This window comes from Saccopteryx bilineata, chromosome 5, assembly GCF_036850765.1.
Source record: "Saccopteryx bilineata isolate mSacBil1 chromosome 5, mSacBil1_pri_phased_curated, whole genome shotgun sequence".
NCBI classification, from domain to species: Eukaryota; Metazoa; Chordata; class Mammalia; order Chiroptera; family Emballonuridae; genus Saccopteryx; species Saccopteryx bilineata.
Window position 1 is genome coordinate 21461666 of NC_089494.1, and position 26475 is coordinate 21488140.

The 26475-nt window shown below is 37.5% G+C and overlaps 2 protein-coding genes across 2 annotated transcripts in view; both read left to right on the forward strand.

Annotated features, from left to right (window-relative positions):
* The window catches only part of FN1 (fibronectin 1), a 351744-nt gene extending 335608 nt beyond the window's left edge, over positions 1-16136 (forward strand). Inside the window, exon 44 of the mRNA XM_066279672.1 lies at positions 16125-16136. The gene's annotated coding sequence lies outside the window, so the exon portion shown is untranslated. The remainder of the gene's footprint in view (positions 1-16124) is intronic.
* ABCA12 (ATP binding cassette subfamily A member 12) overlaps positions 1-26475 on the forward strand; it is a 181127-nt gene that overhangs the window by 95810 nt on the left and 58842 nt on the right. The window contains exons 12-23 of the mRNA XM_066279669.1: positions 1880-2133; positions 2221-2333; positions 3542-3666; positions 5754-5927; positions 9305-9469; positions 9785-9995; positions 10481-10620; positions 13616-13735; positions 17537-17627; positions 19822-20001; positions 20572-20887; positions 24438-24552. Of these exons, the coding sequence (XP_066135766.1) occupies positions 1880-2133; positions 2221-2333; positions 3542-3666; positions 5754-5927; positions 9305-9469; positions 9785-9995; positions 10481-10620; positions 13616-13735; positions 17537-17627; positions 19822-20001; positions 20572-20887; positions 24438-24552 (2004 nt within the window). The remainder of the gene's footprint in view (positions 1-1879; positions 2134-2220; positions 2334-3541; positions 3667-5753; positions 5928-9304; positions 9470-9784; positions 9996-10480; positions 10621-13615; positions 13736-17536; positions 17628-19821; positions 20002-20571; positions 20888-24437; positions 24553-26475) is intronic.

Sequence of the window (26475 nt, forward strand, 5' to 3'; positions counted from 1 at the left end):
GTAGAATTTAAATACAGATAAGGTCATTTTAGATAGTTCAAAGACACGAGTCAATTAGAATATTAAGTACAGTTTAGAACAGGCCGATATTTGCTATCTAAGATGATGGGTGTTTAATTACTAGTGCCTGGGTGTAGTTATTATAAACCTTTCATCAGAGACATCCGTGTGCCTTTCCCATTTGATATATGGAAAGCAATGTTCCAAACATTTGCCTATATCATAAAATTATTCATTTCTGTTAAAATGCAACTTCCGAGTGGAAACTAAACTGCAGTGAATGATACACAAATGTTCTCTTTTAGATGGTGCTCCAAATTATTGGACTTCTTGAAAGGAACAGCTCTAGAGTAGCTTCCGAGCACCACAGAGCTGGCTTTCCCAGGGGCATAATTTTTTCCTCCAGGAAGTGTGACTTGGGGATATATCTGCAAAATACATTGAGCATAGTGAGCCTCAGAGAATATAGGTGACAAGATAGGAAATTTGTTGATTTCCATTTTTCTCCTTTTTTCCTCTGACTGTGGGATTTTTAAGCCCCTTTAGAACACTTTTGTTCCATAGAACAGTATTTTCCATGAAAAACACTTCCACAGAACAAATACCTCTAGTTTTCCTCGGTAGATAAGAGAGTAGATGATAATATCAGTAACATGCAGACACTTCTGAAACAAAAAGAAAACAGGTGTATTTCCATCCATATTTTAAATGCACTCTTATTAAAATGCATGGGAGTCACAGGCTGCAATTTGAAAAGTATTTTTTTAATCGTGGTAAAATACACATAACATAAAATTTACCACCTTAGCCATTTTTAACTGAGTGGTTCAGTCCTGTTGATTGTCTCCACATCACGGTGCCACCAGTCTCCAGAACCTGTGTTTCATCTTGCAGAACTGAAACCCTATACTCATTAAACAACAACTCCACATCTCTCTCTCCCTCTAGCCCCTGGAAACCCACAAGTCTACTTTCTGTCACTACTCTAGGTAACTTATACAAGTAGGTTCATTTGTATTTATCTTTCTGTGGCTGGCTTCCTTCACTTGGCATAATGTCCTCAAGGCTCACCCATGATGCAGCAGGTGTCAGAGTTTCTTTCCTTTTCAAGGCTGAATAATATTCCATTGTGTGCATACCGCTTGTGTTTACATTCCTCTGTCACTGGACACTTGGGTTGCTTCCACCTCTTGGCTATTGTGAATAATGCCACCATGAACAAATAGCTGTTCAAAATCCAACTTTCAATGCTTTTAGGTATATACCAAAAGTAGATTGTATGATGATTCTATTTTTAATTTTTTGAGGAACAGCTATATTGTTTTCCATAGTGGCTTCATTATTTTACTTTCCCACCAACAAAGCACAAGTATTCTATTGTATTCTCCATATCCTTGCCAACACTTGTTATTTTCTGTTTTTGTTTTTGTTTTGTTTTAGGAATTAAAAAAAAATAGTAGCCATTCTTATAGGTATGGGAAAAAAGACTTTTTTGAAGTTCAAAACCAAACTTGCTTTACTTTCTCTCTTTAATCCATGATTTAAACTAAAACTAAAATATAAAATTAATTTAAGCATTTGTAATTTAAATGGATAAAACTAAATGACATGTTTTAAAACTATCAATCTATAAGATATGAGTACAGTTGGGAAAGATAGGTTGATAGTTCCAAAAGTTTTATAAAATTCTTAAGAGAACAATGAGCTCACATGATAGAAAATAGTGCTTAGTGGTAAAACTGTTGCTAAATGCCAACTTACTAAGCATTTGCGAAATTTTGTTTTTAAATAAATCAATTTTGGTTGCCTAATATCAACCACTAACATTTAAAATAACGTAACTGATTGATCTATGTATCTCTTTCCCTCTTCTGGAAAGGTGTCGCAGCTTCGACACTTGACCGAACTTCTTTGTGACCCTGAAACTTTCGATTCAGTAGAGAAACTGTGCCCACTCTCTAATATGAACTTCAGAAACCTGTGTGAAGAGAGTGCGTTTCACGTGCAGCTCCTGGAAGCGGCCGAGCTTGGCACCGAGATAGCAACAGGCTTACTGTACGGCGACATCATATCTAAGAAACTGAAGGATTTGCTTACTGGGGATCCAATCCAAATTAATTTAAATGTGGATCAGTAAGTTTTTTATTGTCTTCCACCTTGGTGAAATCCCTTCTCCCCGTTACTGAAATGCCTCAGTCAATTTCTTCTATTCTGTTGCAGGTTTCTAGAACAGGCATTGCAGATGAATTACTTGGAAAATATCACACGATTAATACCGGTCATAGAGGCCACACTGCATGTCAATAACAGTGCAGACACTTCTGAAAAACCAGGTGTGTCCCCATCCCTGTTTTAAATGCTGTCTTATTAGAATTGCGTGTGATTCTCAGGCTACAGTTTAAGAAAGGCTGGTTTGAAGTTCCCAACAAAATCTGCTTTGAATCTGCTCTTACAAATCAGAAACCTGAAGCTTTCAAATATGGTTACTCATCTAAATTGAAAACACAGAAAGCTAGCAGAGAATGAAAACAGGAAAATTTGATTTCACAGCAAAAACATCTTCAAACATTGAGCTAGTTAGACCATTTACCTTTTGTTTCTCTGTTACATTAAAGTGCATCAGATAGTTCATTGAGAAAGCTAGAATGGAATTGATTTACTTCTGTGAGAACAATATGATTTAAAAAATAAAATAGATGCACTGCTCTCTACAGAAATCTCAATTCGGAACCTCCTATTAGTATTCGGAGCATGGTACATCAGCATTATGCTTCTTCTTTGCATAATACCTCAATACTGGCCAGAAAGGCATTCAGAATCTTGGACAACAGGCAGCCACAAAATCAGAAGGGCACTAAGTCCAAAAATAAAGACAGTGCATTTGCATGAGGAGTCCTTCATAAAGAAGTCAAAAGGCATTTACACAACGGAGATCACCCTCCGTCAAAATAAAGTAAAAATATGATGCATTAAATGACCCAGATATATAATAATTATAATCATGGCCCTGAAAGAGTATGAAGTTAAACACATTCTATTTAAGAGTGAGATAATGATCATGGAAACCTTTATAAACTGTAGCATGCTGGGCAAAGTGAAGGGAAATTGCCCTGTGCCCTGCGGGCTTGTGGTGTGGATTTAGCAAACCTTGCCCTAAATTGACAGTATGATATGATCCGAAGTTAAAAAGCAGTTTGAATTTGTGTGATGTTTTAAATCAAATGGAGAGATACATATTGAGTGCATTATGTGATCAGACTATGTGAGGAAACCATATTTTCTTTGAATGAACCTTGAGTTGTAGACTTCTAAGGAAAATTTATAACACAGAGCAATGTGTTACCTTGCATTAATGATATTGTAATAAAAACAAGTCTAATTCAGACAGAAATATGTCCTAAAGATGCACGGTTTGCCAAAGCTGGGAGACATCTCTTTCTGACACAGGCATAGATGGAATACCCGTTTCAGTCTGGTTTCTCTGTGTTAGTATGACTTAAGAAATTACAAAATAATCAACACGTAAATTTTTTTCTTGCAGGTCAGTTAATCAAAATGTTTAAAAATGTCGAAGGGCTGAAGGAAGAACTGAGGAGAGTGACCGGAATGTCCAATAGGAGTATCGACAGTTTGCTGGCCATTCCCATCCCTGATAACAGAGCGGAGGTGGGGAGAGTGTCTGTACTGACGTCCAGTTTGTAAAAGTCTAAAGAGCACTTAATATTTCTTGAGCCCTTATCAGTAAAATACTGAGTGGTTAAATACCACTCTGGTGAATTTTCCATGCCAGTGATAAAGCAAGAGGCCTAAATCTTAACTGAAGGCAAAAGAAAAATCCCAAAGCAAGAATATTATCTTTCTGTTCCTTTCCCTCCAGTCTTCCTTTCCTTCTTCTTGCCCCTGAGTCCTCTCCTTCTCTTTATCCCCTGCTGGTTTTCCTAAATAGGCTGTGCTATCAGTTACTTATATTCACTCACAAGCACATTGTCAGAGGTAAATTTACATCACAAATTTCTGATGAAATCAAAAAAAGTTTCAGTACCATAATTAGGGGACAAAAACAGAGAGAGACTATTCATATAATACTTTGTTGAAACAATAAAAATAAACATGAATTTTTACTTTTTAAAAGTACCAAGACAAGACACAGTATATATAGCATAGATATGGTCAAAGGAAGTTTGTGTAAGTTTGTGGGGTGTCGTGAACATTTCTTTTCTTGGGTGTGAAAATGAATAATGTCATTTTCTCATAGGCTGATAATAAGATTTTCTACTTGAAATCTCTAACCTTTTATCCCTTTTTAAAGTCCATTGTCTGGAAGTGTCATAGGAATTTTCCCAAAGAGCTGCAGAGCTTAAGGCCTCATCCATTCAAAACTTACATGTGACAGAGCGTGTCATTTCTAAGCGCAGCCCCGCCATTCTCCACTATTGGATAAAGTTTTTTCATACTTTCAAGGCTGTCTTCGGAAGTATGTGTTTACTTGTGCCACGTTAATTGGTTCCCCAATACAAAAATTAAAACTGCTTCGCCTTCATTTCTTTCCTTTCGTTCTAACAAATAATACTCATCGCCTTTTCCTTTTGATCTCACCTTTTGCTCATTTGAGCCTGAGATCTAATGCCAGCCATCATGTATTTGGCTTCTCAAAGAGCAGCTTCATTTTCACAAATTAAAGCACCTCAGTGGAGAGCATACTCTCCTACTGTTTGCCAAAGGGAAGAGAGAAAAGCGCCTATGACCTGGAATTTCATCCACTTTTCTCTTTCTTTCACCTTGGTGGCAGTAGCGATGACATCTTTCTTCTCATCCTAATGCCTCACTTTTCACACCAGCATTACTGTCCAGGTCGATTCACGTTACTGTGAGATTCTGGGCTTTTTTTCTCTGCCTTTCATCTCTGAACCCAGGTGTTCATTGTACGAGATTATAACTTTGAATAGGTATAAAAGTAAAATGCAATTAGAATAAACTAAGGTTAAGTTTTAAAGGCAGCATGAGTCTTAAGTTAATATTTTTTCCCAAACTTACTCAAAACCAATTATTTTTCTTGGTGCCATCATTCACCCAGGTGTTATGCAAGAAATCATCATAGACCCCTCTCTGTCTCTTTTCCCATCTTATTCCTTCAGCCTTCCAGTGAACTCCGGGCTTGCTATAATTTTCTTGATAGTAATTAATGCTTTAGCCTGACCTGTGGTGGTGCAGTGGATAAAGTGTCAACCTGGAATGCTGAGGTCACCGGTTCAAAACCCTGGGATTACCTGGTCAAGGCACATATGGGAGTTGATGCTCCCTGCCCCTACTCTCTTCTCTCTCTCTCTCTCTCTCTCTCTCTCCTCCTTCTCTCCTCTCTAAAATGAATAAAGTCTTAAAAAAATAAAATTAAAATAGAAGAGTATTTTGCCTGACCTGTGGTGGCGCAGAGGATAAAGCGTCAACCTGGAAATGCTGAAGTCGCCGGTTCAAAACCCTGGGCTTGCCTGGTCAAGGCACATATGGGAGTTGATGCTTTCTGCTCCTCCCCCTTCTCTCTCTCTCTCTCTCTCTCTATCTCTCTCTCTCCCCTCTCTATAATGAATAAATAAGATCTTTATTGAAAAATTTTTAAAATGCTTTAAATAAGTATTTGATTTTGAAGATAATGTCATGTTTTTTAAAAATAAAGTTTGAGTATAAGAACAACTTCTCAAAGTGGACAGTTTTCAAAGGATTCATAGCTATCATATTTCTCTTCTTCTAACTTGCAGATCATTTCTCGTGTCTTCTGGTTGCATTCTTGTGATGCTAATGGAACCAGTCCCAAAGCGGAAGATGCCGTGAAGGAATTCTGCAGCCTGCCTTTTCCAGAGAGATCCCGTCGGTCCTACCTCATCGGACTCACTCTTCTGCACTACTTAGACATTTACAACTTCACATACAGGGCAAGTTGCTGTTCCTGGATTATTTTTACACTTATACTTTAGTATAAAAATATTTTATTACATGTGTATGCTCTCTGATACTATAAGGAATGAAATCCAGTTCTGTAGTCTGTAGAATTATAGTTTTACTTTACAGTGAAATGGAACCTTAGAGATCATTCCTGGCAAATATGCACATTTATAGATAAGGAAATGAATATTATTACCTCATTAATTCTCAGTTTGTATATTCAAGACTAGGAATTAAATTTAATATATATTATACTAATGTGCGAAGAACAAATGCTTTGATAATTTTTTACAGTGAATAAGTATTAATTTGGTAAGACAAAAATAAAGATCAGAACCAAGTTATTTTTTTCAAGTAAGGGAATAAGGGATTTCTGATATGTTTTCAAAAACAGTTTTGTGTTTCCTTTATCAAGTTAGATAAAGGCTACCATTAGTTATCCAGTAGAACAAAATGAGTGGCCATCATAAGGGCTTAGTAACGTCCTCAATAACGCCATCTTACAATAAGTAGATGCTTATATAAGTACTTATTTAATTTAAAAAAAACTAAAAGAAACAAATAAACATAAGAAAATTAAGCTCTCTGTTCATCCAAATCTAGAGTAGGTCAAAAATATTTTCGTGTTATTGAAAACACTGATAAAAACGTGTCTCTCTTTTGTTAGAAAAACTAAAAGCAACACGGCTGGCTTATATTGTTGAAATGTAACAAAGGGATGAAAACATTTTAAGACTACTTATAAGTAATCCTTTTCTGAGTGATCACTGTCCCACACCTGTATTTCTGCCATGAGCTCCCAGCCTCCACGCTTGCCACACTCTCTGCCCCACCGTCCCTAAGCAGCCGGAGTGATCCTTTTAAAACCGAGTCACATTATGTCAGCTCTCTGCTCAATGACTTCCAGTGGCTCCCCATTTTATTTGAGTAAATACTCAGATCCTACAAGGGCCACATGATCTGCACAACCCCTTTCCATCTCTAAAATTCTGTTTCCTACTTGGCTACTACTCCCAGGCCCAGGGCTGCCCTGTGGCTCCACTGAGTGACGCACCCTTCACATGACGACAGGGTTATTTGTATTACTCAGTGTTGACCTCAATAAGACCTACTCTGTCCACACCGGTAGATGCAACCAACCTCACCAACTTCACTTTCAAACCTCCTTCCCTTACTCTTCTCTATTTGTTTTCTATTGACCTTCCAGGATAATACTGTGTCTCTTATTTAATATTTATTTTAATTATTTATTTTCTGTCTACCCCCACTGAGATATAAGTTCCATAGGTTCTCTTAGTGCACTGAAACATCTCAAATGCCAAGAACAGTGTCTGACTCACAGAGGAATTCAGAAAATATCACCTAACTAAACAAATGGTTACTTTACATAAACTATAACGTCAAATGCATATGAAGTGATATTATTAATTTTGTTCACCCAAAATTTTAATGTTTCTTTTATAATGCCTCTGCAAAGCAGATAAGTAATTCTTGTTGAGTCTAGTAATTAAACATGTGCCTTTGACAAGCTTAAGACCATACCTAATTCTTTGAGGCATTGCAAACAAAAGTAATAAAAAAACTTCAACATTGATCAATTTGTTTTATATCAACATAGGGATGCCTAGAGTTTTTATTCTAATTTAGGAAGATCTGATGGCAGCTAGCAGCTGTGCTATGTCTCTGTGGTATCTTTACAACTAAATCTCGTGCTCCTATTGGTGGATTGTTTTTTCCTTGGGTGCGACCAGAGGTTTCCTTTCTGATGGACCTCACACATTTCCCCCTCTGACTATAGCCTTCCTCTCCTTGTTGTTTCTATAATTTGTTCTTTCTCTTTTTGGGGGTTCTATCTTGGAAAGATCTCCTTTGATTTCTTAGCTAAACCCTGTCTACCTCCTCATATCCCCCAGCCTTTTCTTTGTTGACTTATTTAATATTTCTTCCTCCTCTTAGACCAAAGCTCTCTCTCTCTCTCTCTTTTTTTTTTTTTTTGTATTTTTCTGAGGTTGGAAATGGGGAGGCAGTCAGACAGACTCCCGCATGCGCCTGACCAGGATCCACCCGGCATGCCCCCCAGGGGGCAATGCTCTGCCCATCTGGGGCATCGCTCTGCCGCAATCAGAGCCATTCTAGCGCCTGAAGCAGAGGCCGCAGAGCCATCCTCAGTGCCCGGGCCATCTTTGCTCCAATGGAGCCTCGGCTGCGGGAGGGGAAGAGAGAGACAAAGAGGAAGGAGAGGGGGAGAGGTGGAGAAGCAGATGGGTGCCTCTCCTGTGTGCCCTGGCTGGGAATCAAACCCGGGACTCCTGCATGCCAGGCCGATGCTCTACCACTGAGCCAACCGGCCAGGGCCCCAAAGCTCTCTTATTGGAGAGAGGATGCCAGTTTGTGCACCAGTGTGTACCCATTACCTTGCTCAGTGCTGGGAACAGAGCAGGCCTTCAGCTAATGTTCATTGAATAAATAAATAAATAAATAAATAAATAAGAGAATAAAATGACTTTAAAATTTTTTAATATTTTCAGTACTTATTTTCTCTAGGAGAAATGCATTATGGGGTTATGCTTAAGCGTGATAAGTCACTGAGCTTTTGGTCAGAGCTTTTAAGGAGCACATTATGTGATTTTTGAGCAATAGTATACCTGAAGGATTATGTAATTGGTATTTACCTTTCTGACTTTTAAAATCATGTACTTTTGGCAACTTTATTAAAGTATTATTTCTATACCATGAAATTGACTCAAGTGTACAATTCAATGATTTTTTTTAGTGAATGTGAAAAATTGTGCAACTTTTGCCACAATATAATTATAGAACATTTCCTTCAACCCAAAGGGAACCTGTGTCCATTTGCAGTCACTTCTCACTCTGACCTCTAGCCCAGCAATCTCTACTCTATTTTGTGTCTTTATGGATTTGCCTTTCTTTATACCTTTCATATAAATTGAAGCATACAATATATGGTGGTCTCTGTGAGTTTTTTTCTCCTCTTTGTATTCTGTTTTTGAATTTCACACATGTTGAAACATGTGTCAGTATTTCATTTTTTTAAAAATTGCCAAACAATATCCTAGTTTAAGGATGTGTCTTTTATCCATTCACTTGGATTGTTTTCACCTGTTGTCTATTATGAGTAATGCTGCTATCAACATTCAAAACTCTGTGCGGACATATGTTTTCATTTCTCTCAGGTAAAATACCTAGGACTGGAGTTGCTGGTTGTATAGTATATTTATGTTTCACCACTTAATAAACTTCCAAAATATTTTCCAATGTGACTGTGCCTTTTAATATTCTTACCAACAATGTGTGAAGGTTCTAGTATCTCCACATAAATCATTTATTTATATTCTGTTCCTGTCAGGTGTTTTTCCCTAGGGAAGATCAAAAGCCAGTAGAAAAGATGATAGAACTCTTCATGAAGCTCAAAGGCATTCTCAATCAGCTGGCTTCCGGCACACCTCCGCTGCTCAGCAAAATAAGGTCCCTGAAGCAAATGCATCTGTCCAGAAGTGTTCCCTTAACACAGGTAGGAAAGTCACCCAGTAACCTTCCTTTTGTCCTATGAACTTCTGTTTGAGATTAGTTATAATCCATTGTTACAAATAAAGTACGTTGCCAGAAAAATCTCCTATAGGAAAACTTTTCTCCTCCGGCAACCTTTTTTGCCACTTAAATCAGTGAAATTTAACTTCTGCAATTACAGTTGGGAAATGTGTTTTCCCATAAGAAATTATGAAAACTATAAGAATATTCTAAGTATTATTGGATTTTTTTTCCTACTGTTTTCAGTAACATTTGTGGTTCATAGAATGTTTGTAAATCATGGCTTTTGATCTCACAGGCCATGTACAGAAGCAACCGGATGAACGCAGCTCAAGGGTCGTTCAGGACCATCTCCCAAGCGTTGTGTTCCCAAGGAATTACCACGGACTATTTAACTGCCCTGCTGCCCTCTTCCCAGCGGCGAAAGGGCAACCACACCAAAGATTTTTTGACTTATAAATTAACTAAAGAGCAAATTGCTGCAAAATATGGAATTCCCACACATACCAGTGAGTATACTTCAAAATCAGTGATAAAGTCACCTAACAACATTGTCTACTTTGTCTTAGCCTTTTATAATAAATGAAGTCTTAATCTTCTCCAAGTGTAAAAATAGAAAACACGTAGACAGCACTTACCACATGTCAACATTAATATGTAACTCTTTGCAACAACTCTGTTAGGGGCACATGACTCTGTCTCCATCTTTGTAAGGGGACAGGAGGCATAAAGAGACTACAGAATCTGGCCACAGTCCTCCCACTTGGAAGTATCAGAGTTGTGATTTGAGCTCAGGTGGTCTACTGCAAAGTCTAGCCACTCAAACACAACACTAAGAATTTGTTAGTCATAATTACACCTTCCTTGCCAGTAGATCTGTTAATAATGCTAAGGTATGTATCTCTGGATGTGATAATAATAATCTGTCAATTTACCATCAGGAAATAGGTTTGAAATATATGCACTAAAATGTTTTATTATGTTTTCTTTTCAGCACCATTTTGCTTCTCCCTTTATAAAGACATCATTAACATGCCTGCTGGACCTGTGATCTGGGCTTTCTTGAAACCTATGTTGTTGGGAAAGATTTTGTATGCACCAGATACTCCAGTCACAAAGGCGATAATGGAAAAGGTTTGACCATTATAAATCAAAGTCTTTATCTTGCATATTAAAATGATTTTTAAAGTAACCAACTTTCAAATTTACACTAGCTGACTCAGACTTCTTTATATCTAACCTACTATTGCCATTGGCTTTCTGAAACTGTTAATAATTCTCCACCTTGGTCCTGTATATGTGTAAACAGGGTGGATGAGGTGGTAACTCCTTGAAGAGAAATGAACCACATGATGCTTGAGAATGAGGTTAGTTAAAGCAAGACCTCAGATTTGTCAGTTTATCTCCCAAAGCAGAATTTTTTTTCTGCAGTTCTTTTCTAACTTTATTTTTTTTTAAGATTTTTATTTATTCATTTCTAGAGAGGAGAGAGAGAGAGAGAGAGAGAGAGAGAGAGAGAGAGAGAGAGAAGGGAGAAGGGAGAAAGAAGGGAGAAGGAGGAGGAGAAGCATCAACTCCCATATGTGCCTTGACCAGGCAAGCCCAGGGTTTCAAACTGGCAACCTCAGTGTTCCAGGTCGATGCTTTATCCACTGCGCCACCACAGATCAGGCTCTTTTCTAACTTTAAAAGAAGAAATAATATTGAAGTATTATAGAACTGATTTAAACAAAAACAGTTCCTAAATTATAGATTCTTGACTTCATATTTGGTTGTATGATTTAACAACCAAATGTTAAGAAAGACAACATTGTAAATAGTAACTATACTTACCTAATTTAACCATAATAACATTTCCCTCTTATTTTAAAAATTGTCTTTAATTATTTGAATTATACACTTAATACTTTTAAAACGCTAGAATAAAAGTGCTAAAAAATCTCTGTTTTACCATTACTTAGTTGTTAAACTATAGTTTATCTGAATATAAATTACTTTTTGGTCTATAAAAATAGATACAGGGGCATCACTGATTTCTAGAATGTTCTTTGTTTTTATTGCATTGAAGTTTAAAACCTTATTTGCTGTATTGACTATGCACTTTCTAGTTAATTTGGCATAAATGAAGTCATTACGTGCTTATTTTCTAGTGCAGTCTTTTTTTTTTATTATTCAGTGAGATGAGGGGAGGCAGAGACAGACTTTCACATGTGCCCCAACCAGGATCCACCCAGCAAGCCCAGTAGGGGGTGATGCTCTGCCCATCTAGGGTAGTTGCTCTGTTGCAACTGAAGCCATTTTTTTTTTTATAAATTTATTTTATTTTATTTATTTTTAAATTATTTTTATTTATTCATTTTAGAGAAGAGAGAGAGAGAGAGAGAGAGAGAGAGAGAGAAGGGGGGAGGAGCAGGAAGCATCAACTCCCATATGTGCCTTGACCAGGCAAGCCCAGAGTTTTGAACCGGTGACCTCAGCGTTCCAGGTCAGCGCTTTATCCACTGCGCCACCACAGGTCAGGCCTGAAGCCATTTTTTAACGCCTGAGGCAGAGGCCGTGTAGCCATCCTCAGCAGCTGGGGCCAACTTGATCTAATCAAGCCATGGCTGCAGGAGGGGAAGAGAGAGAGAAGCGAGAAGCAGAGGGATAGAGAAGCAGATGTGTGCTTCACCTGTGTACCTTGACTGGGAATCAAACCTGGGACTTCTACACTCTGGGCTCTACCACTGAGCCAACCAATCAGGGCCATCTAATGCAGTCTTACTTATTTTTCAGTTTGCTTGGCTCTCACCTCCTCTTTTTGTCCCCCTTATTCTGCTCTTGCTTCCATGTAAAGTAATGAATGCTATCATTCAGGGATGTGCTCTATAACTTGTGCACATTTCTCTCATCCTTAAAAAATATTAAAGTATATATACATTTATATGCAGAGTTCTTTGATCATTGTTTGCATTATTAAAATACTATAACACTTTTTTAAGTATTGCTTTACTGACATAACAATACGTTGTGGAAATTCTTCCAATTCAAGAGGGATAGTCTAATTCGTTCACATTTCATACCATAAAATTTACTCAGCCAATCCTCAGTTCTTGGACATTCATTTTATTTACTTACTTATTTTGTTGTTCTTGTTGGTGGTAGTGGTGAGCATTCATTTTATTTTGAGAGTTTACTTTGGATTTTTGCTAATGTAAACAATGCAGCATCAAATCTTCCTATGCATGAAACTTTACACAGTGGTCTTTTTTTTTTTTTTTTTTTTTTTTTGTATTTTTCTGAAGCTGGAAACGGGGAGAGACAGTCAGACAGACTCCCGCATGTGCCCGACCGGGATCCACCCGGCACGCCCACCAGGGGCGACGCTCTGCCCACCAGGGGGCGATGCTCTGCCCATCCTGGGCGTTGCTATGCTGCGACCAGAGCCACTCGAGCGCCTGAGGCAGAGGCCACAGAGCCATCCCCAGCGCCCGGGCCATCTTTGCTCCAATGAAGCCTTGGCTGTGGGAGGGGAAGAGAGAGACGGAGAGGAAGGAGAGGGGGAGGGGTGGAGAAGCAAATGGGCGCTTCTCCTGTGTGCCCTGGCCGGGAATCGAACCCCGGGACTTCTGCACGCCAGGCCGACGCTCTACCACTGAGCCAACCGGCCAAGGTCACAGTGGTCTTTTTATTTCAGTGAGATGAATGTTTAACATGAAAGGGTATTGCACTTTATTTTAATGATCAATGTCAGATTGCTTTCCAAAATGGCTGTAACATCTATCTCCACCAATTTGTTGGTGCATTTTCTTATATCCTTGAACTTTGCTGTTTCTGTTGCAGTAAATTTAAGTGTATCATTTGTAAAGTGATTAACCTGTGAGAATCCAGAAAACTTGCTTTTATTTAGGCTATAATTTCACTCTGGACATGAAGCAAACCCTAAAATTTTCAGAATTTTATAAATGATTATGATTCTATAAAAGCTGCCAATTAAAAAGTTTTGACCATGTGGGAAATTTATGACAACAATGTTTTATCTTTTAGTTTTTTCTTAAAGTTATGTAACAAAACAACCTTGAAAAACTCTTTTGAAATACAGGAAACATACTAATGAACCAGATCTGTTTTTTTTTTTTCTTTTTTAAAGTCTAATGTAACTCTGAGGCAGCTGGCAGAATTAAGAGAAAAATCTCAAGAGTGGATGAATCAGTCACCACTTTTCATGAATTCTTTCCACCTGTTAAACCAGACGATTCCAATGCTCCAGGTAAGAGATGGTTCTGTCACTCACTTTCGTTTGGCTTATAGTTCTTTGAGATTTTAATCACCTTCATTATGGGAATGCTAAAATAGGGACTTAGAATCCATATTCAACAGATTAAAATTTCCTCTTCTTCAGAGAGTGAGTCTGAAACAGGATAACAAATCTATCACTCATGTTCATAATCACCCAAACCTTCTTGTATCGCGGCTTTTCTGTAATTCAGAGATAAGCCATTCTATGAGTTGATCTTGAGACATAGCTAGTAGTGCAAATCTGTTTTCCAAAAATAAAATGCTATAAAGACTAGTTAAAATATGCTTATTTATTTATTTCTCTGTTTTAAATTATGCTTTGCTTTTTTTGTTTGTTTGTTTGTTTGTTTTTTCTGAAGTTGGAAACAGGGAGGCAGTCAGATAGACTCCTGCATGCACCCAACCAGGATCCACCTGGCATGCCCACCAGAGGGCGATGCTCTGCCCATCTGGGGCATTGTTCTGTTGCAACCAGAGCCATTCTAGCGCCTGAGGCAGAGGCCATGGAGCTATCCTCAGCGCCAGGGCCAACTTTGCTCCAATGGAGCCTTGGCTGTGGGAGGAGAAGAGAGAGACGGAGAGGAAGGAGAGGGGGAGGGGTGGAGAAGCAGATGGGCGCTTCTGTGTGCCCTGGCCTGGAATCGAACCTGGGACTCCTGCGCGCCAGGCCGACGCTCTACTACTGAGCCAACCGGCCAGGGCTATGCTTTGCTTTTTGTGTGTGTGTGTGTGTGTGTGTGTATTTTTCTGAAGCTGGAAACGGGGAGAGACAGTCAGACAGACTCCCGCATGCGCCCGACCGGGATGCTCTGCCCACCAGGGGGCGATGCTCTGCCCCTCCGGGGCGTCGCTCTGCCGCGACCAGAGCCACTCTAGCGCCTGGAGCAGAGGCCAAGGAGCCATCCCCAGAGCCCGGGCCATCTTTGCTCCAATGGAGCCTCTGCTGCGGGAGGGGAAGAGAGAGACAGAGAGGAAGGAGGGAGGGGGTGGAGAAGCAAATGGGCGCTTCTCCTATGTGCCCTGGCCGGGAATCGAACCCGGGTCCCCCCGCACGCCAGTCCGACGCTCTACCGCTGAGCCAACCGGCCAGGGCTATGCTTTGCTTTTTAACAGAAGCAGATTTCTGTTAAGACACACTGGAGAGGAATATTAAATTTGGGGAGTTCTTTGGTTGAAACACAAGACACGCTAGTTTAGGCTAAAGATTTGACAATGCTACTCAAATACAGTGCATAGTGGTTGAAAAGTGTAATTTGCTATTCTTGTGAGAGATGCAGGATGTTTTGAAGATAATGCAAATAAGGGAAATGTTTCAATCACACACAGAGCTACTGATAATTAAAGATTGAGTGTCTGAGTTAGATCAGTTATCAACTGTAGAAAAGAAATTTGGCGGGAATGATGACAAACACAAGAGCTTCAAGGAAGAATGACTTGTCTATCACAAAATTGAGGAAGGCCCTTTGGAAAGTTGATGGAGCCCTAAAATATTTTTTAAGATCGCCCTTTTTTATAACTATACTCAAGAAGTTAAATATAGAATAAAATAGTTGAATTCTACAATCTTACTCAGTCTTTGTTTTTACTGACAGTTAGTGCATAGTTACCATTAAAATCTGATATTTGTTACAAGTAATATAATGAGTTTCTAAAACAGATATCTAATATATTTAATTAATGTACAATAAACTTTTCATCTAACATCTTCCCCAAGCTTATTATTAAATTTGGTTCTAATTATAAGCATATTCATTTTAAGTGACCTGTTTCAGTGAATCTCAGATAACAAAGGCTACTTAATACTTTATTGGCATATGTGGAAGATTGCTCTTTTTCTTCTGAAACTTTTTTCCTGTAACTAGATTAAAAAACCCACACATAGTACTTTATTAAAGAAGGTTTTGTTAGATAAAGCGGCAAATTAACAAAGGGCATGATTCATGCATAATAGTTCCAAAGTGCAGTCATTTACTAAGAAATTCTATGACCATGTCTAGACCATCATCTAATGAAAATATCTTTATTCTGTTCTAGACCAAAGTAACTCATTATTTTTTATTATTGAGGAAAACCTTATTTCTGCAAATGTGCATGGAATTTGAAGTTTCACACTTCTAGTGCAAGACCTGGTTTTGCCATGGTGAACCCTTAGGCAATACCTTTAAATACTTGATCTGAAGTTTATGAATCTCTGAAATGGGTGTATTGATTGGCGCTTCACAGACTTATGAGGATTATATGTGTGAAAGCATTTAAACATAGTATTATGTATTAGACAGAGAAATGATTATAAAAGGAGTGATGGGGGAATGGAAATAAGGTTCGATGAGTTGCAACCAATGCAATGCTTTGCTTACTAGTAGTGTTCTGATCAGATTTTCCATGACACCTAAGTTAATTCCTGGTAAATAGTGAGATTTTAAAGGACTTGGTTGTCATGGTATATAGCTGTGTGATAGCCACCCTTCTGCATGTTCCCAGCTACCCTTAGATCTCAGCAGTTAGGAATTTAATGAATTAATTTTATTATATATGTATGCTTTATTAATACATGTTGTTCTTAATCATTTATCTCCATGATAACAAAACAGAAGATTAGACAAAATAAGTGGTACTAAACTGTCCTCCAAAGGAAATAAAAAATAACAGTAAACAGATAAAATAAAATAAAGGGACAATAAACTTAAGCCTAACGCACATAAAAACTAGGCCATGAATTTACAGATAAGATAGATAAACTTTTCTCTATTCAGGATGAGATCTCTTCCTTCAACTTTTTCCTTGGGCCTTATTATGTGTCCTTAGAGGAATTTATATGTTTTTTTTAATTTTTATTGAATTTATTGGGGTCACATTGGTTAAAAAAATTGTATAGGTTTCAGGAGTAAAATTCTATGATACATCGTCTGTATTGTGTGTTCACTACCCCAAGTCAAGTCTCCTTCCAAGTGAGTTTACACGCTTCTGTTAGCCCTAGCTGTGTCTTCTGTTAACTGGGGATAATAATAGTACTCAGGATGTTATTGAAAACTGAGAAAATAAAGGGAAACTCTATTAGACAGTGCCTAGCACATGGTAAGATTTCAGTATTACTTAGTAGCACTTCTACAGCGATAGAAGTTATAGCTCCTAATTTGGAAGATACCTGTAGCTATAAAAGCCTTTATATTTTAAAGCATTTATACTTTATTTCAAAATTTTCCATCTTTCCATGGAGTAGGTTAATTTAAAGTTTTATTATCAGTTTATTTTTTCATGTTCACTTAGCTATACTTATTCGCATATAAAACAATATTATCATTATTTATATTTGACTATTCTGATGAGTCATTTATTCTTACTTTACAGAAAGACAACAGTAACTGGAAAAAGCTAAATGCTTGCTGAAAGCTTCACAGCTAAAAAGTAGTAGAACAGACAGATGAGTTGTGATGTCAGTTCCATGTAAACAAATGCTATAATAGCTATGAGAAAAATAATTGCTAAGTGGAACATAACTTCCTAATGTTAGGAATTATGATCCTATCTGGCCATGTTAGCATGCTGACCAATTTGTGTCAATAGATAAGCAAAAGCCCAGACATTCAGGTCATTACTAGCCACATAACCTTCTCTTTCTTTCTCAAGAATTTGTATGTGAGCCTTTGCAACATGGTGCACTGATAATTCCTAGTGGTGGCTACTTCATTTCATGGTGGGTGTTATTAAAGAGATGATGATTAAACATGTTTTCTTCTTGTTTTAAAACTGATTCCTCATTATTATTTGTTAGAATACGCTAAGAAATCCGTTTGTGCAAGTTTTTATAAAATTCTCCGTGGGACTTGATGCTGTTGAACTGTTGAAACAGATAGATGAACTCGGTGAGTCCGTATTCACAAAACTTTTTATCACTAGTCATGTCAGAAATGTGAAAACCATTTCCCCATATGAGATCTTCTTTTCCTTTTCTTTTGTATTTGGTTACTAGCTAGTTTTATTATTTAAAGAGAAATAAAATTTTGGCTATATATCCATCTTTTTCCTGTTAGTTGTACAATGGCAAATAATAATGATTATTTGGATATTCAGTGATTGTGGTTAATTTCAGTAATTATAAAGCAATATATGCCACATAAAAGTGCAGCTTTTCCTAAATTCACAGGTGGGTTGATGGGTTGTTTCCTAAATTCACGGGTAGGTTGGTGAGTTGCTAAAAGTAAGAAGACAGTCTTTATTTTTTGGTAGCTTGATGAAAAACAAGTCCTTAAGGATCAAGGAAAATTAAATGGTTTATTTCTGGCTACATTTATCATTTTATCTCCACTGGCCTCAGTATCACTTTGACTAACTCTGAATGTAACTGGAGGAGGTTATAGAGTTAGCGAAAGCAAACCAGAAGCAGTACAGAGACTCAGGAGGAAATAAACTTAAATCAGTAGTCAGGTCGAATCCTCCTCTCACGGTCGTTTAAGAGGAACAGGCCGAAGAGGATCAAAGGAAACTGCCTGAACTTATGCATTCTCTCTGCCACATCCCCACCTTCAACCAAAGGGATGCAAGCCATCTAATTCAGTCTGTCTGATTTACTGTTGCTATGCAACCACAGAAGGGATTGAGAGCCTTAGAATTTGGCAGCAGAAGAGCAAATACACCTCCTCCTCTTTGGAGCTACAAAGACATCGTGCTTTAGGTTACAAACCATTGGGAAGGAATTATGCTTACATTTGTATTGTATGGTGTATATAATTGTATGTACTTTATGATATCCAGCCCAGTTTGATTAACGATAGATATTAGTGGATTTATTCTCTAAAATTATCATTGGGTAAGGAACCAAAATATCAGGGATATACTACAGAGTTCTTATGTAAGTTTTATTATTTCTAGCTTCAGATATAGAATGGGATTTTTAGAATTTAAAATAAGACTAAAATGAATATAGCAGCTGATGTTTGTATAATTGTATATGTCATATACCTAACTTAGTATCTAAGGTGCTGTAGAGTGTGAATTTGGGGATCACTGACCCACATAGCTCTTCCTTGATACTTTGTACCAGAAGTTTTAAAGAATCCTTGGTACTGTGTGGATTTCCAGTGACCACGGGAGGCCATTCTTTAACCACAATTTTACCCCTCCCACACCAACATCTGTATCAAGCAAAACATTTCACTTTAAATCCTAATGAGAAATTCAGTTAAGAAGTTGCGCTTTGTAAAATATTGTCTTGTATTGGACAATGTAAGAGACCTGTTTGGGTTCTATGAGGAGGGATTTATGACATTCACAGCCTTCTCGGTATTCATGATGATCTAGTCAGTGAACATTTAATTGGCCAAGTGATTTACTAACTTGCAATTTCATATTTGCCCTCTGTCTCAGTTGATTTCCTCATAAGAAATCATGAAATTGAAGAGCAATTAAATTCTCTCTCTTCCAGAGTAATTACCTGAAATAAAGTCTTGATCATTTTAGCTAGATTAATTCCGATATAAATAGAGAGAACCCACATAAGTTTTAAATCAAACAATATTAGAATGTTGTATGTGGCATAGATTTCTCAGTCTCCTAAGAAGTGATTCTCTAACACAGTTTATTGAATGATATAGTTTATCTGTTCTACACATGCTGCATAAACGTTCCTTTGTTTAAATCATTACATTCCCATTCCCTGAACAAAGCAGGCCTTACTGTTTATTCAAAATTTTATCTCTAGTCTTTAGTTTTCTTTTTAACTACATGCAGATAGACTTTTTAAAATATTCACATTTAGTCATTGGTTAATTAAATTATAGCAGAATACACTGTTAAATTAGCTTGTATTGTTCTTTGAACCTGGATTTATTGTATTTGTAATTGAACATTCTCCTCAATGAATATTTACACAACTGGATGTATTTTCCTAAATGTAGAGTACCAGATATTTTTACAGTAAATTTTACAGCTTTTTATAATGTATAGTCTAGTTTAGTGTATGTTTACAAAATCATTGTTTTGTCTCATTACTACTAGAAAAAAAACATTATCATACAACATTATAACCTGCCTTCTATCTGTTTTGCTTTGCTTCTTCAGATATTCTAAGGCTGAAGTTAGAGAATAGTATTGACCTCATTGATCATCTCAACACACTGTCTTCCCTGACAGTAAATATTTCCTCCTGTGTATTATATGATCGTATTCAGGCAGCAAAAACTGTAGACGAAATGGAGAGAGAAGCTAAAAAACTCTACAAAAGCAATGAGCTTTTTGGAAGTAAGTGCTATTCTTTGAGCTTCTCTTTGTACTAAAATTGGCCAAATTCTTCTCTCACTTCTTTCATCCAGAACTCAGAAAAGTAGTCTGGGGTGGGTATGGGGGGGCCACTGTTCCTTCTGATGTCCTTAAAAACAAGAACTGTTCATGTAGTCAATCAACTATATTGTCCGAGGGGCCTTCCACTTAAGTGTCATTTTGTTGGTATGGTTGAAATTAAGACCGAAAAGGATTTCATATTTACAGGGTAAAGTTGAGTCAATTCTTATAATTAGTCAAGATTATTTATTTTAAATTGTGTGTGTGTGTGTGTGTTTTATTTCAGTAAATGGATTAGAGCGATATAGTTAACCTGGCCACTTAGTTTGTGATTATATCCTCAAACTCCTGCTTTAAATCTCTGAGGTTGTTACTCCCAATTAGCCATATTTTCTGTAAATTGGGAGCCCAAACTTACTGTCACATTACTACTCAATTGCCTGTTTGGAAGTACCCTATGTCACCTTCCAAACAATGAAAAATGTCAACCATAAAATAACCTTTCTGCTATTGTTGCTATTTTATTTTTAGGTGTTATTTTTAAGCTTCCTTCTAACAGAAGTCGACATAAAGGCTATGACTCTGAAGATGTCTCCCTTCCTCCTGTCGTAAAATATACCATCCGTATGAGTCTCAAGACCTCACAGACCACAAGGAACATAAGGACCAAGATTTGGGCCCCAGGGCCACATAATTCACCATCACACAACCAGATCTATGGCAGGGCTTTTGTTTACTTACAGGATAATATTGAAAGAGCAATAATTGAATTGCAGACAGGAAGGAACTCCCAGGAAATAGCGGTCCAGGTCCAAGCAATTCCTTACCCCTGCTACATGAAGGACAAGTAAGTCTGTGCACTTTCAGGCCTTGCTAATAATCAACCATGTTTTTGAGAACCCATTTCTGTCCATTCGTTCACATGGATCAAGTGAAAGGAATAATTTTCACCAAACCTTTGCCAAATGCTTGTTTTTCTCGGAAAGAGTCTATACCATAGGGCACAGTTTATCATAGCTGCTTATATAGTTACCAGCCTATGGGGTCAGTCTTACCAAACGATCTATGTTTTCTTTATCATAACTCTTAGTTTCCAAGGACTTTGGTTCCAGAATTTGGAATATTGGACTCTAGCCTTGAGTGCATGTCTGTATGATTTTCATGGTACCTGCTCCCTACTGGTCCTCCCTTTCACTAGTCAAATGAGGGAGTCAAACAAGGCAATCGTAAAATTCTTTCCAACTCTCCCATTTAATTAAAAATCCATAAACACATGGTCAATTGTAAAGAAAATTTTGATGGAACACATCATTGATCAACTCTCTAAGATAAATATTGTGTTATCTAAAACTATGTAATGTATGATCAATCTATTTGCTAAAAATCTTTTATCTAAAGAGATTTTGCTGATTGAACAAAAAATATAAGGCTTATGCTTATTTTAATTTTTTTGAGAAGAGGGGAGGCATAGACAGACTCCCACATGTGCCCCAACCAAGATCCACCTGGCAGCCCACCAGGGGGTGATGCTCTGCCCATCTGGGGCCCTTTCTCTGTTGCAATTGGAGCCATTTTAGCACCTGAGGCAGAGGCTGTGGAGCCATCCTCAGCACCCAGGGCCAACTTGCTCTAATAGAGTCATGGCTGCAGGAGGAAAGGAGAAGAGAGAGAGAGAGAGAGAAGTAAGGAGTAGAGAAGCAGATGGGTACTATTTCTGTGTGTCACGACCAGGAATCAAACCTGAGACATCTTTACACCAGGCTGAAGCTCTACCACTGAGCAAACTGGCCAGGGCCAAGGCTCATGCCTTTATACAATCAAATGTGAATGTTCAAGAAATCTGCCACTTAGGTAGCACTGAATGGCTCCTCCACTCCAACCACAGTAAAAAAAAAAATAAGTTGGAGGACTAAGTTTTTTCAAGCTCATTCTCATACACAAAAGCCTGAATCTGAATGTTACTGTAAAGGAGTTGTACTTGTTATTCAGCCCAGTTATTGCAGGTCATATGCAATTCAGATGTTCTGGATGTTTTTCTCCCCCTTTTTCTTTGTATTGATGCTTCTGCCTCTCTTGGCTGCTTCAAGTGCTCTAGATGAGATGAGGTTATGTACCCTTTGTTCAGCAGGGATATGGGCAGATAGGCGAGGATTTTGTCAGGGGGTTGTCAAGGTGAGCTGCTCATTGTGGTGGCATCAGGACTTAGCAGCCTGAGCCAGCTACGAACTGCGGTCACTTGCAGTAATAGTAAAGACCTGTAGGTTCAATTAAATGAAAATTGTCATCTATTTTCCTGCTCACTTTTTTTTTTCCTTGTAAATTTTGGTACTTGGGATGTTGGGCACCTGGATGTTTCTTTTAAGACTGAAAGTAACTATTCTCTGCATTCTTTATGGGCGAATGACCACAGTGCCTCATATAGACAGATAAACTCTGTTGCATACAAAGTGATTTTACATATATTATTTCATTTGTTCCTCCCAAGCATCTCATAAGGTAAGTAGCAACAGGTATTATCAAGCATACTTTCCAGATGAAAAAAACAACAACAAAAATTCAGAAAGATTAAGTAAGATTATGAGACTAGCATTTTTATCTTTATCCTATAACAAATCTAAAATACACAATTGCTTAACAGAATCATGACAGGGGATTTGTTATTAATGGAGGAGGGCTTTTCCTCATGCTAGAGCCAGGAACAGCATCAAGACTGGACCAAGACAAAATTCCGTCCACAATTATTCTTTAAGTGCCTACCTCATGCCATGTTTCTAGGAACCAAACACATTGGATATGGCCCCAATCCTCACTCATCTCCCCACCACAAAAAACCCTCAAATCTTTGATGTTGTTACACTTTGGATGCTGAAATGAGAATAAATGATGGTCATATTATGTTTCATTAATACTTATACTTTTCATGGGAACTTGAAAGTGATTCCTTAGCCTTATAGATTTTTTTTTTTTAACAAGAGAGAGAGAGAGACAGACAGAGAGAGGGACAGACAAGAACAGATAGGAAGGGAGAAAGATGAGAAGCATCAATTTTATGTTGTGGCACCTTAGTTGTTCATTGATTGCTTTCTCATAAGTGCCTTGACTGGGGTGGGGGATCCAGCCAAACTAGTGACCCCTTGCTCAAGCCAGCAACCTTTGGGCTCAAGCCAGTGACCATGGAGTCATGTCTATGATCCCTCACTCAGGTCACTGACCCTGCACTCAAACCGATGTGCTCACGCTCTAGCTGGATAAACCCATGCTCAAGCTGGATGAGCCCACGCTCAAGCTGGGAACCTCAGAGTTTCAAACCTGAGTTCCCTGCATCCCAAGCCAACACTCTATCCACTGCGCCACTGCCTGGTCAGGCTAAAGTAATTCCTTAGCCTTATAGATTAAAAAGGAAATGGTCTTGTTATCTTTTTCCAAGTATAAGATTCAGTGGAGCCTAATATGCAAAACCAATCAATTTAGAGTTTCTCTCATTGGAAACTACTCCTTCACTTGGCTCTTAGAAAGGTGACTACAGTAGGAAACTGCGGTTTTCAAAGCACAGTTCCTGGACCAGAAGCATCATATCTCCTGGGAAATGGTTTAAAATGCAGATTCCGTGCCTCACCCCGGACTGGGGAAGGGGGGTCAGAAATCGATGTTTCAGTAAGCCCTTTGAGTGATTCTGATGACTGTTCAACATTGAGAAACACTGCATTTGAACTTTCAGGTACTGTGGACAGGCGACTCAGGAACGTACGTGGGTCCTGAGGGGGTCTCTCAGTGATTCTCTAGTTAGCACATGGCCAGAAAAGACATCTTTCTACTGTTTATGAAGAATCCCCCGAGGCATTATTTTGAGGAACCCATGTTCTTTGTCTTTGTTTTAAATTGAATGCTTTGAGTTTTATTTTATCTTATTTTGGAAAATTTAGTTTAATAATAATCACTATGAGCTTCCAAAGAGTGGATAAATACAGTAATTTGGGAAGCTATAGCTTTTAGCTAGATAAACCAATTATCATCTAATTTTAAACCTGCCTTTTAGACAAGAATTTGGTTTAGGCATAGGGGGTTTTAAGCCTTGCAATTATATCCATATGATAATTATTTTCCTGGACAGATCTACTGAAACACACTTTAAACAGTAAGGCAGTTTTATCTAACAATCCAGAGCTATTTTCTGTTCTTGCAGCATTAACGCAAAAAAGCCATGGGCCTGCTGGTAAGTCAGCTTCCTATTTCATAAATAAAGGAGTAATATTAATGACTATTCTCAACTTCAGAAAAGCAGTATCATTTACGTTTAAGAGGGAGTATGTTCTTTATATATTGCTATCTGCAAGTAATGACATTCATTTTGGTCACTGGATTTTCTTTTTGTTTGTTTGTTTTTGTTTTTCTTACAGCTTCCTAACCAGTGTCTCTTATTCTCTTCCAATTGTGCTCATGGTTGCCTGGGTTGTATTTATAGCTGCATTTGTAAAAAAGCTTGTTTATGAGAAAGACCTCCGGCTTCATGAGGTATGTTGAGAATCTCTTCTTATTATGACCATACTTTTTTTTTATCATAATTAATTACTCTGGTTTTCATCATACCTATACAAACTCAGAAAGCCTGAGCCATTTCTTGTGGATGAGAAAATGTGCTATGCATCATAAAGGCAGCTGATAAGACAGTATTTTGTTCTCCCTAAAAATTACATAGCTGTTATTTTAAAAGTATTTCTGAAAAAACATAATATGAGTAATTCTGAATAAAATCGAAGTACAATTTATGATCCTAATAGTAGATTTTGCCCAGAATGTTACCTAGAGGACTTAAGATCTAACAGAGGAAGTTTAAATATATAATAACAATAATACTTTTAAAGGAAGAAGATTGTTGGCAGGGTAACTAAATGAGTCCAAATAACGATATAAATTTAGGTATAGATATACAATTGTCCCCTGAATACCATGGGGATCAGGGTTACTCACCCCTGCACGGTTGAAAATTCACATATAACTTTCAACTCCCCAAAAAACTTCAGTTGTCCCTTGGTATCCAGAGAGGATTGGTCCAGGACCCCACAGATACCAAAATCTACAAATGTCCAACCTCCTTATAGAAAATGTCATAGATTAATGCATATAGTCAACACCTCAGATTCCCAACCACAGATCAAAATTACGCTTTTTTACCCATGGTTGGTTGATTCTGGGGACGTGAAACCCAGTGATACCATGGGTCAACTGAATATTTATTGAACAATATGTGCATTTAAATGGACCCATGAAGTGCAAACTCATATTGTTGAAGAGTCAACTGTAGATATAGACAGACATAGATAGACATAGACATACATCGACAGACATATGGCTTGTTTCAGCTCTCAAGAAGCAAACTCTTTTCCCAGTACAACTTGTCTCCTTCAATTACTATCTCTTTTTATCTCTCACTAACACACAATTTATAGACAAAGAATTTTATGTTATGCTGCTAATTATGTTACTAATATAACAATAGAAGACAGCATCTAGGATGTGAAGCATGATCTCTTCTTGAGAATATTCTTATCATTATCCCAAACTCAAAATAGCTTACTTCATTTTAGAATTTAGAAAAAAGCATTGTGTGATATTTGGGTTGTATTAGAATAAGAGTGTGTTATTTTATCCGCTCATCCTGTAATGAATCCATACTTACACCCGTGGGCAAAGAGAAAGCAGAAACATTTTAAAACTGGAGGGAGCACAATAATTATTGCAAGTCCTGGCTGAGAATCTGAAATAAGGAGTTTAGAGTAACCTGTTAGTCTATTTGTACTTTTCAGACTTACTTTGCCAATGCTTCTAGGCAATTGATTATTTCTCCTTACAAGGTACAAATTACCACTTCATATTTTTGTTAGTTCAGCATCCAAGGTTGTCCTATAGTTTGCTCCTACAATTCTTACCTTTTTTATTTGAATTCTGGTTTATCCTCACAGCTGTATGTTTAAATTTCAATTATAAGTCGCTAAATATCTCATCAACTGATTTGAGCCCCGTTGTATTCAGGACTGTGTACAATGGTTTCTTAATTCCAATTTAGAAACTTGAATCCCTGCCTTGGACCATACTTTTGGTTGCACGTTCCTACCTTACATTTTCCTTTCATGTTCCTGGTACTCTGTGAAGTGAATCTTCACAGATTAATGGAAAACTACAATAAAAACTAGACTCTTTTCTACTTCAAAATAAATGTCTACCTTAAAAATATTATTTGTGGTAGAAATAGAGTAATAGGTATGTCTATACATATATACATGATATATATGTATATACATATAAAATATACTCTGTATTAATTTATATTTAAAGATGATATTTTCTAAGTTCATCTATGTATGTCACCAAAAAAAAAAAAAAAGAACAAACAGACAAAAATTAGAAACTAAGGCATAATTTAGAGTCCTTTTTCAA